At 35.3% G+C, this 11,917-nt stretch overlaps 1 protein-coding gene across 5 annotated transcripts in view; it reads left to right on the top strand.

Annotated features, from left to right (window-relative positions):
* Positions 1 to 63: 63 nt before the first annotated feature.
* The window catches only part of LOC112463672 (trinucleotide repeat-containing gene 6C protein), a 31,216-nt gene continuing 19,362 nt past the window's right edge, over positions 64 to 11,917 (top strand). Inside the window, exons 1-13 of one of the 5 annotated variants that reach the window (XM_025030175.1) lie at positions 64 to 181; positions 958 to 1,138; positions 1,621 to 3,948; positions 4,332 to 4,690; positions 4,904 to 5,219; positions 6,874 to 7,398; positions 7,552 to 7,925; positions 8,277 to 8,474; positions 9,042 to 9,200; positions 10,131 to 10,577; positions 10,660 to 10,983; positions 11,192 to 11,409; positions 11,490 to 11,868. In XM_025030175.1, coding sequence (XP_024885943.1) covers positions 113 to 181; positions 958 to 1,138; positions 1,621 to 3,948; positions 4,332 to 4,690; positions 4,904 to 5,219; positions 6,874 to 7,398; positions 7,552 to 7,925; positions 8,277 to 8,474; positions 9,042 to 9,200; positions 10,131 to 10,577; positions 10,660 to 10,983; positions 11,192 to 11,409; positions 11,490 to 11,868 — 5,877 coding nt within the window. In that variant the 5' untranslated portion in view covers positions 64 to 112. Of the gene's footprint in view, positions 182 to 957; positions 1,139 to 1,620; positions 3,949 to 4,331; positions 4,691 to 4,903; positions 5,232 to 6,873; positions 7,399 to 7,551; positions 7,926 to 8,276; positions 8,475 to 9,041; positions 9,201 to 10,130; positions 10,578 to 10,659; positions 10,984 to 11,182; positions 11,410 to 11,489; positions 11,869 to 11,917 lie in introns of all 5 variants that reach the window. The other 4 variants (XM_025030174.1, XM_025030173.1, XM_025030172.1 and 1 more) reach the window with 4 other exon arrangements.

The raw sequence follows: 11,917 nt of genomic DNA, 5'->3' as shown, positions 1-11,917 counted from the left end.
TTTTTGTAAACTACATTGTAAACTATTTTGCAAATTACTGATAGATATCTTCGTGTTTTATGTTACAGATCTTGGTTTCTATGCATTGCCTGCCAAAGAAGAACTGAGCCCAATGTTTCCACACAATTCTAGTTCACATGAGATTTCTACAGAAACAAATGCCTTCGTACAAAATTCCATGGTAAGTATTTATATGTACATCGCATGTATTTGAGCTAATAACTTTTTATACATATATCATACCATCATGAACCGAAAATAAAACCGTGAAATTTTTTATGTCAATATAAATTATTATCGTAATGTATAAAAGTAGTGAAATTTAAAAACAAATGAAAAAAATTATTGATACTTTTAATGAAACGGTTTATAAATTTTGTATGCGTCACATATGACTCGTAAAATACTATTTATAGAAATTACTCCAATCTAAGATTAATTGCATTATTTGTTGCATGAGTATCCAGATAGATAAGATTTTTTATTCAACTTTAGCTACAAAAAGCCAAGAAGTGAACTTGGTTTACGAATTTATACCTTATATATAGATATAAATACGTTCATACCTTCCTTACTACCGCGTTCTACCGTTAACATCATCTTATTTGTCATTTCCTACTTTTTGTTGGATGAGTAGATACTCATAATTAGATAATTATCTGCATTTACATCTGCAAATATATTAAATTACTTTGTTATGACTTATTTGTAGATTTAGTAAGTTACCTTTGTTGTTTCTTTTTTTTTCTTACTTATTTGTAATCCGTAAATCACTATCTACGGTTATAACAATTGAGATTTGATTTATCTTATCTTTGTACATACATAATATTTTAGTTTCACATTATTGCATCATAGCTTACATGTTTATTTATTGATCTTACACTCATTTGTTTAAAGACAAATATTTTCATTCTGAAACAAACGTAAACACGTCACGTTTTTTACGTGTTATAGGGGGATGTAGTAGTATTAGAGGAAAGCAGTCTGGATGGGGTGGGGGAAGGGGAAGGATCAGAGCACATTAGGTACTGTGATATCGAATCGATAGCAAACAGCAGCATGATGGCAGCACCTATTAGCCATCCCGAAGCTACCGCCGCCAATGACTTTTCAACCGTCCTGCTGAACCAAGCTGGTGAGTAAATTAAATATTTTAATGATATTTAGTAATATTCCTATACTTTACATTATTTGAATTTGCCTATCTTATATTTACTTAATGTTTTACGTATTAATGTACAAAAATAAGTATATCTTTTAGAAATTTAGATATTGTATTTATTATTTTGAAAACTGTTGTAAAGCTGAATAAAATTATAAGCTCAGCTGACAAATACTTATAAAGAAAATTGATATTAAAAGCATGAGTAGTTAAATAATTTAATTTTTTTTATATAAATATTGTATTTAAATTATATAAAACGTTTTGTTAAACATTTTGTTAATATTTAATTGTATAATTTATATATTCTTTTATTAATAATTTTCATATCTTGTGGATTAAAACATATATTTTCAATAATATCCAAGAGAATAAATGCTTATATATCGAACAAAGATATTGGAAATTCTGACGACAAATGACGTTTACAGCGCGACATTACATTCTAATTACAGGTGAGTTCAACTCAACCGGCATAGGTAAGGCCTGCCAGTCAGTGGCGCCAGCAACCACAAAATACCCAACAAATCACCCTCAAATCTGCGATAATAATAATAAAATAAATAATCACAACAATGCAGAACATAATCATCACAAGTACAGAAAGCAAAACACACCGGGCTTGCTTGGTCTGCAGCTGGGCAGCTCCGCCAATAACTCTAAGTCTACTTGTAAGACATTAAGTGATAATAAGACTAGCTTTAGTACTGTATACATTAGGGTACATATAAGGGTAAGTGTAAATTTTGAAAGGGACGAAGTGTGTTACACCGTTGGGGTACCTAGCCTAGTTAGGATACCCAAGTCTGATAGTCCCCAACGGTTGTTACGCCTCCCTAACTCTGATGACAATTACTCCTTACTAGGGTCCTGCCTTGACCTAGGCGACAACAATAAATTTAAGGCTAATTTTAGTTATGTAAGTAATAACAACTCCAAGTCTGTGATATTGCTCAGCTCAACCAGTTACAGTAACCATTACCTCCTCTTTAGTGGTGGCTTTGACAAGATAGCTGCTGTTATCCCGGTACTTTGTATTAAAAGGGACGATTCTACCACCACATCGAATAGAATGAAACTACTAGGTGATAAGTACGCCCTAGTTACCAGTTTTGCTCAGATCTCTAGACTGCTTGCAAACGATAGAATTCTGGATGATTCTAACTCTGACATCCGAGTTTCGCTGAGCTGCCGAATAGCACGACACCTCTTGAAATCGCATTTGAATGTCAACTCTCTATTATCGGTGTCGGTTTGCGCTCAGAATTTCGCGATGTACACCGCAAGTTCTTCCATTACGCTTATCGTTTCCAGAAACGAAGTAATTGACCACACTTTGCGATCTTTCCTGAAAAATCTCACACAACTATATGTACAATCTTCTATTTCTCCATTATGTAATGTCACTGTGACCGAGCTGATGCAACACATATGTGTTCCACTATTAATAATATGTAAAAGTAATGATTACAACGTTGGTAATAATTATAATGAATATTATAATAACGAGTACAGTAACGTTGGTAGTATTGAAGAAGAAATTAATATTAGTAATAATAATCCAGATGTTATCGGAGACATTGTTGACATCGCTGTGTGCTACAAGACTAGTGTAATGACTACTAATGTTAGGATCTTAGGGTCTCAAAATGATGGTATTAGTTGTACCGAAGCAACAATATATACTGTTGGTGCTCTTTTATTTCAGGATAACAATAAGCCTCTAAACACTTGTTTTAAGATTAGTAGACATAGGGGATTGGTCACTACCGATCGCGAATCTAACTCTACCATTAAGTCTGTATTTAGGTCTAAGTTCAGCGATAAGTGTAGTAATGTTAAATTTGAAACATCTCATGCCGCTCGACTTGACGAATCTGACAACAGTAAGCAAGTTAAGTTGACTGTCAACATTCCTATAATGACTACCTGCAAGCCTACGATGACGCTTACATGCCAATCAGCCACCGTCGCATCCCAAACAATTGTTGTACCTGTATCTCGGGCGGAGAGTCGCACGAACGACAATGAAATGCGATTGGAATATTTCAATATACTCCAAAATGACCAAATATGTATCCAATATATGTTGCTAAGTCATACAGATGATCTTAATAAGAATGACTTGTGTCGTTGTGACGCAACTAAATTTAAAGACGCGCAAATTTATGCTATTGACAAGCTCAAGGCTACTACAACATCGAAAGATGACGCTCAGTTGATCTGCAAATATCACCGAGATACTCTCAAATACGACCAAAGTCGTAAGAACGATGACGATAATGCCATCATATGCAACGGCAACGAAGATTTCTCTCTATCGACTACGATATGTCACCTCCTAAAGCATTATGTGCGTGCATTAGTTTCTGCTTGTCGAAGAACATACGAGACGAACATGAACGAATACGAAGTTAATCGGCGTCGACTACGATCTGTCTTGGACGTCCTATCTCGCAAATGTATATCGAAGTTGTATGAAAACTACAACGAGCCTATTGCAAGTTACAAGCAACGTTGGGGCATACCAATGGGACTGCGGTTGGTAGGAGGTGGAGAGAGTTCCTTGAACAGCGGAGGAGCTACCAATTGGGGAACAACGCAAGCCACTACGCCAAATAATAATAATACAAATCAGAGTGGATGGGGCGGTACACCCGGAAACCCACCCGGTAGTGCTAATGCACCGAATAATTGGGGCGGAAATACTGTCAATCGATCTGTCACTGGTAATCCAAATCAAAATCAAAATCAAGGACCACCTGGAAACCAAAATAATCCGGGTAAGAGCATATATTGTTAAAAGAAACTTAGACTTAATATATGTATATATCCAAAGTATCCATAAACATACGTATAAATTTTTTGACATTTAATATTTAAATCAAATTATTCAGTATTCAATATTTAAATTAAATTATTTCGTATAAGAATTATATTTATATTTGATTTGTGTTAAATATTTTAATTGTCAAGATTTTTAAAATATTAATACATTACACAGATTACACAATTGTATTAAAATATATTACAAAATATATGAATGTTTTGGATGTGTATAAGTATAAATCTCTAGAAAAAATACTTGAGCATTAGCTGAATACGACTTTTAAACTTTATTTTTATTTATGATTTATAAAGACAATTGTATTTCTTGATTTATTAGGTAATGTGAGTAAAGTTAATAATCCCAATCAACAATCGAATCAACAATCTGGTCCGCCAACATCTCAATCAAATAACCCTACCCAAGGGAATCAGAATAATAACCAATGGTCTCAGGGAAAGTCTAATAACCCAAGTGGTCTTGGGCAAAATCCATCAGTGCAAAATAATAACAGTAGTGGCGTTCAACAACAGCAATCTTCAGGTTCAAGCGCAAACAACAATCAGTCCAATAATCCTACCCAAGGAGCTGTAAGCATTGGCAACACATCAACGACTAATAATCCGTCTACGAAGCAGCAACTCGAACAACTCAATACAATGCGGGAAGCACTCTTTAGTCATGACGGTTGGGGTTGTGTAAGTAAAATACAATATATTTGATGTATGATTATACATTTTACAAGTGTAACATTGATCTTGAGATTACTTTTATTATTCGTCTCAACAAACTTTTCGTGTGAAAGAATAATAAGTATACAGCATTAAACTTTGCGGTTGTTAATGGATTGCCAATTGTTTATTTCATATAATATTTGATATGACAATATTAACATATGAATAATTGTGCAGCAAAATGTGAATCAAGATACAAATTGGGACGTTCCGACATCACCCGAGCCTAGCATAACTAAAGACGGTGTTCCGATATGGAAACCACCAGTGAACAACGGCACTGATTTGTGGGAGGCGAATCTGCGTAACGGTGGACAGCCGCCGCCTCAACAGCAAACAAAAACACCGTGGGGCCATACTCCTGCGACCAACATCGGCGGCACTTGGGGTGAAGACGACGAAACGGCAGATTCATCCAACATGTGGACCGGTGCACCAACACAATCACAGCCGAGCGCAGCTCAGTGGACCGGTGCCGCCGGTAACCAAGCCGGTATGTGGGGAGGTAGGCTGGTGAAGGCTGGAGATGCCAGATCTATATAGGCAAAATGTTTTTCCAAATTTTTTGATTTTGACTGAAAAATGTCCTTGATTTTTCTAGTGTTATATTAGCTGTTTGTAATGTGCCTGTTAGCGCACTGCTAACGTATCCTTTATGTGACTATGTTCAGAAACCCGAGTCTCGTTCAGTTGCTATAACGCATTTGTAGTAGAGCTCTGTAGATAATATAGAAGAAAATACTATCATACTATAAACACATTATGTCGTTTTCATTCTTACTGTTATTTATTTATTTTTATTCTGAGCACAAAGAGATAATACCTACTTTGTTAATACTTGATGTAATTAAGTTTATTAAAATATCTCTGTTACATTCTTTCTCTTTCTCTCTCTTAACATTACTTCTGCATTGGGAAACCACCAAGTTGAAATAGACATTACTTTAAAACATTTTGCAAATATGATAGTATGTATAGTGTAGTTAAAACTAAAAAAAAATTTTTTGAAAGTAACGCTTTTACTTAATATATATTAAAGTGCAATATACATATATAAAATTATTAAAGTGCAATACACATACATATATATAATATAAGAAAATCATTTTTGTGATTTATATTTTAGAAGAAATCTGGTGAAATAATATATACTACGTATTTTGCACAGTCATTTGACCGACATTGGGGAATCCTGAACAAAGTTTCATATTCTTAAATTTTTTGAGATAAATAATTGGCCACAAACTACATTAGAACTTACACTTGTATTTGCGCAGTTGAACGTAATGCAAAATAATACATTAATTATATTATTATGCTTTTGACACATTCAGCTGCGGCTTATGTTTAGTGAAAGTGTATGTTATATATTTGCTAGTTAATTAAATAGAGAGACTCCGGCATTCACAAAGCTTTAAGATAAAAATGGGGGGATACAGTTCAAGCGATTTTCATTTGATTTTGCATATTTGCCTTTGCAAGTGCTATCAGTTTCAGGCGATTTTTGTTACTTTTGTTTGAGGAAATGTTATGCTGTTTATATGGAAATATGCTTTTTATGTGTGTGGAAGTGCTATGTTAGATGCTTTCACCCTAAGCCAAACATATGCATAAAATTAACGACAGTATTATATTTATCTATATACATAAAGTATTTATATTTTACAATATAAGTACAATAATTTCTTTGAATATTAGTTCTTTCTTAATTTTTATTTTATTATATTCCGTTTATACACGCTATGTTAATTATCTATTATAAAATTATAAATGTCTTATGCTTCTGCATTTACTTATCATTGTGGATATAGAAATGTAACGAAATCAATTTATGTGATCTATCACTTGCATAACAGAATAATTTTTTTACTGAATAATATTATATGTATACAAATTTAAATTGATGATTTTAGCCATGACTGGTTGCAATGCAAAATCAAACTATACTGATTTATAAGTAATTGCCTTATTTGTTCGTGATTATCTGTATATATAAAATTGTACATTTTTAATTGTGATGAATAGATTTAACGCAGATTTAATGAAATATGCATGTCACGTGTTCAGATGAGATTACTTATAAATCGATATGATTATCGCACACGACGAAGGTAATTTGTAATTACAAGAAACATTGATTGTGACAGGATCTAATTGGGGCGATCCTAGAATAGACCATAGAGATCCAAGAGACCTGCGATCTGTGGATCCACGAGAAATGCGTGATCCTCGAGATCACCGTATGTCCTTGGATCCCAGAGATCATATGCGTGTGATGGATCCTATGGCGCGCGATCCACGAATGGCTGATATGCGTGGTGATCCACGTGGAATATCAGGGCGATTGCATGGCGCAAACGCCGACGCCATGTGGACTCAGCCACCTGGCCCGCCTCATCATCAGATGGGTCATCAACATCCATCTGGGCCGCCAGCCAAGATGCTTAATCCGTCGAACATGAATCAATGGGCTGCACAACCACCGAAGGACATCATGCCCGGCAAACCGTCCGGCTGGGAGGAACCTTCGCCGCCGACGCAACGGCGTAACGTGCCCAATTATGACGACGGAACAAGCCTCTGGGGAAATCCGGCTGCTAATCAACGTGCTATGCCAGGTAGCAAGGTTTCACATTGGAAGGATATACCTGCACCAAACTTGGCTCGTGGAGGTACGCGTTCGCGGAGCGTCCCAAAACCTTTTTTTTTTGTTTTATATTGTAAAAAATTGTTGAAAAAAGTAATCAATGTGCACAACGTATATAATACACTTTTCATCTTAAAGCTTGATTTAATAGTACTAATCTGCGTGCTCTTTATTGCAGGCATGCAATGTCCACCAGGCATGCCTCAGAATAGAATGCCAGGTCAACCTGGAATGAAACCAGATGTAAGTAATCCCATGTGGGGCCATCCTGGGGCTCCAGGCGGACGCAATGGAACATGGACAGACGGTCCGCACGATACTGCATCTTGGGATGATCCTAAGACACCGGCTACTTGGAACGAGCCTCCACTAAATCCTGGTTGGGGTGGTCCAACTGCGCACAAGCCAAAGCCTATGGGACCTGCCGGTAGCTGGACTGATTCTGATATGGATCCGACTCCTAGCTGGGCACATCCTGCAAAACCTACTTTAACAAAAGAAGTTATTTGGAACAGTCGCGAGTTTCGTTATCTCTGCGATTTAGGATTTAAGGTATGATATCTTCAATCTTTGTCTATATTTTGCATGCATTTCTAATTTTTATTTAATTGATCTATCATATAATATTTAATAATTAATATTAAATGTATTAAAATATTACTTAATTATATTTTTTGCTAAAGTATTTTAGGCTTATAAATTTAAATTCGTAGAAATCTTCTTAATTGTTAATATAAATACATATAATTTGACTTAATTATTTTATTCAATTTTTATCAAAGCATGTAAAATTAATTCTTAAAACAATAAAATTAATTTTAAATATTTTCAATTTTGCTATTAATGAATGAACTTTTCATGGGATAGCATATCGTAAAATATGTGATTATTCTATTATTTTAGAAAGAGGATGTCGAAGTAGCATTGAGGAATCGAGAAATGAATCGAGAAGAGGCATTGGAACTTCTCAATCAAATACGTCCTGTCGATCAGTGGAGACGTCACGAGACACACTCAGGTTACGATCCGACGCATCAAGCAACTACCACACCAGCCTATCCTCGATTCAATCACGTCGGACAGCAGATGTCATTCCCTCCGGTAAGCTTAATTAGCGTTGTTAAATAGTTTTCAGAAAAAATTTTTTGTGATTTTAAACGATATTCTGAGATATACCGATTTTATATAATAAATTTTTAAATATAATCTTTCATTAACAGTGCTGTTTTTGAAAATGAATGAAGCTAAGATATTTGACAATAAATAAGTTACGCGTTGTGGTTTTCGTGAAAATTGCTTAACGAGTGATTGAGCGTGTGTACACTTCGTCAGCATTTTATTATGAATTAACATTATCTAATAGTTGAAAGTAATGAATTAAAGTGGAATTTTGAAACCGCTACAAAATGCGGAATAGTTACTAACTGTTTTTTATGTGTATCCAACTGTTTTCGTTATATTATGTGAAATATTTGTATATTTTTATACATATTGTTCGGAAACGGTAACGACTCAATTACCGGAGAGATAAAATACTTGAATATGAGGAGAGAGATACAAATTCTTAGTTATGATCGATGTTTGGGAAACACATTTTGTGCGGCATATTAATTCGATAGAAGACACAGAAAGAAAATAGGCTTGGGGTACAATTTGTATTTAACATAGGGTGGCGGAGTGCCCAGTGGGGCAACCAGTGGGGGAGTGGGTGGGTCTGTCACCAGTGCTAGTCTTCTCAAGCTTCAGCAACAGCAACAGCAGCAGACAGCTGTTCCGTTACAGCAACAACAACCAAGTACCAATACGCCACAACCCCCTTTCAACCAGGTGAATAAACTCATGTTTAACGAAGTTCTATATCGAGGTTCCATGGTTTCTTTTTACATTTATTTTTTTTGTTATAAGAAATGCGTGATGAGATAAATGCCTGATTTTCTAGTTATTATCGCGTGAGTAGCATGCGATCGCGACAATGTAAGAGTTTGTTTCTATTTATTAATTATTAAAAAAATAATCAAGAATTGATATTTATTATAAATACTATCTAAAAAGATTTATTCATATAGCGAATACATACAAGAAAGGTTATAGTGACAAGATTATTTTATACTAGGTATATTTATGAATTAAATATGTATCTTTATTGAATTTATAGGCTTAATAATTTTTGTTGGCAAACGATGGCAATTCTCTTTCTTATATTAGCTTATATTCATCTGTTTAATCTAATTTTTGAATGCATGAATTTGCGTTTGATGCTATATTGGTCTTATGCATGTAAATCACTATTTTGTTATTAATAATGCATCACTAACTTTCTACGGTTAATATCATAGTTATAAATCGAACATTTATCGAATTATAATAATTCAGTTATTTATAGAATATCTTATACAAGAGGTGTTAATATTTCATAATTTTTAAAAAACTTAGTAGGATGTTGTTTTTACTATAGTATAAAACATCTTCAGATTATAAATCGGGCTGTTTGTAATTTATTCGAACGTATATATATATATAGTTATATGTATATTTACATAATATCTCAAAACATAAATTTATATTTAACTATATATTTGGTTTTAGTTTTCGGCTATAACAGTACGGACAATGAATAAAATAAAATTTTATTGATCACAAAAAATGTGATCACTCATATGTTTGAAAACATAATTATGTATCTATTTTATTTTTTCATTCGGTTTAATATAGATTATAATCGATGATGCTAATGATGATAATAAAATTAATTTTCAGGCATCTCGCGCATCACAAAATCAACCAAGTACACAGCAATTGCGGATGCTTGTGCAACAAATTCAACTAGCTGTACACGAAGGATATTTGAACCACCAGATCTTGAATCAACCTTTAGCGCCTCAAACTCTGATGCTATTGAATCAGTTGCTACAGCAAATCAAAGTCCTTCAGCAATTACATCAACAACATGCTGTTCAAAATACAATGAAGGGAAGCAATCAGTCAGCTCTACAGATCAGTGTTCAGATCACGAAGACCAAGCAGCAGATCACGAATTTGCAGAATCAAATTGCGGTACAGCAAGCAACGTATATGAAGCAACAGCAGCAACATCCAGCTCCTCCATCGCAGGCATCGGAATATTACAAATCTTCCGTGCACGATCCCATGTCAGCTCTGCAAAACAGTTTCAGCGATTTAACGATGAACAAAGAGCCTCCGGTGGTACATATCAGTTTATATAAAAGATATCAAATTCTGATGTGAGCAACTATAACCTACATTATTTTTATTTTATTTGTTATAGAGCCAGCAACAATCAAGATTAAATCAATGGAAGCTGCCATGTCCAATTGATAAGGACGGCGATTTGGTATCGAACGAATTTTCCCGTGCTCCCGGAACTACGAGTAAACCGCCCGCAACTCCTGGCGGCTTGACTCAGTCACATAGTAGTCCGAATATGAATCCCTTGCTAAGTCAAGGAGATGGCACATGGTCTTCTCGACTCGGCGACAGCGGCTGGCCTGATCCGAGCAACAGCGATTCAACCGACGGAAAAGACTGGCAACCAGGTGGTGCTGCATATACTGATCTTGTTCCAGAGTTCGAGCCAGGGAAGCCATGGAAGGTAATCCATTTCCAATACTATTTTTCTAATCATTACTATTTTTTTGCCATTATGAATATTCCATTCGAATGCGAGAAAATAGTGTTCGTACATGTGTATTTAGAAAAATACGCGCAATTTATTGACATGTATAATAAAAGCAGCAGAGTATTAGTATTTAAAGCTTATCCAGGTCCACCTATATTTCATTTCATTTTAGGGTACCCAGATAAAAAGCATCGAGGATGATCCTAGCATCACTCCTGGCTCAGTTGTACGTTCTCCGTTATCTCTGGCTACTATTAAGGATACCGACACGATCTTTTCATCGAGCAGCAAGACATCACCGCCACCGCAAGCAGCTAATCCCGATACATCGATCCCGAGTTTAAGCAATTCTACATGGACATTTAATCCACCAGCAACTACACCTAGTGCGTTTACTAGGTAATGATTTTAAATGTATGACGTACATTATCACATTCTTTTTTTGAACGTACATTTAAAAAAATTTCAATTTATTACAGCACTTCCAAAAATACATGGGGAGAATCCGCTCCTCCGCCTACTGCTGTGACTTCAGAACTCTGGGGTGCACCGATGAGCAAAGCGCGTGGTCCACCTCCTGGTTTAAGCAGTAAAGGGGCTACGAATGCAAGCAATGGTTGGGGTGCTGGCTTAGGAAGTGTTAGTAGATCGTCTAGTTCGTGGGGCCTCCAATCATCCACCGTCAGTAATTCGAGTTGGATGTCTACTTGGCTTCTGTTGAAGAATCTTACTCCACAAATTGACGGCTCTACTTTGAAAACGTTGTGTATGCAACACGGACCGGTTCAAGACTTCCGTCTCTACCAGAATCATGGAATTGCTCTGACAAAATATTCCTCTCGCGACGAAGCAATCAAGGTAAACGGAATTTATTGTAATTTTTTGTCTTAAAATTCTTACTAGTTTT

This window comes from Temnothorax curvispinosus, unplaced genomic scaffold (assembly GCF_003070985.1).
Source record: "Temnothorax curvispinosus isolate PA1 unplaced genomic scaffold, ASM307098v1 QBEX01013525.1, whole genome shotgun sequence".
Taxonomy (NCBI): Eukaryota; Metazoa; Arthropoda; class Insecta; order Hymenoptera; family Formicidae; genus Temnothorax; species Temnothorax curvispinosus.
Note: the sequence above shows the minus strand (reverse complement) of the source record. Positions and strands in the feature narration are given on the sequence as shown.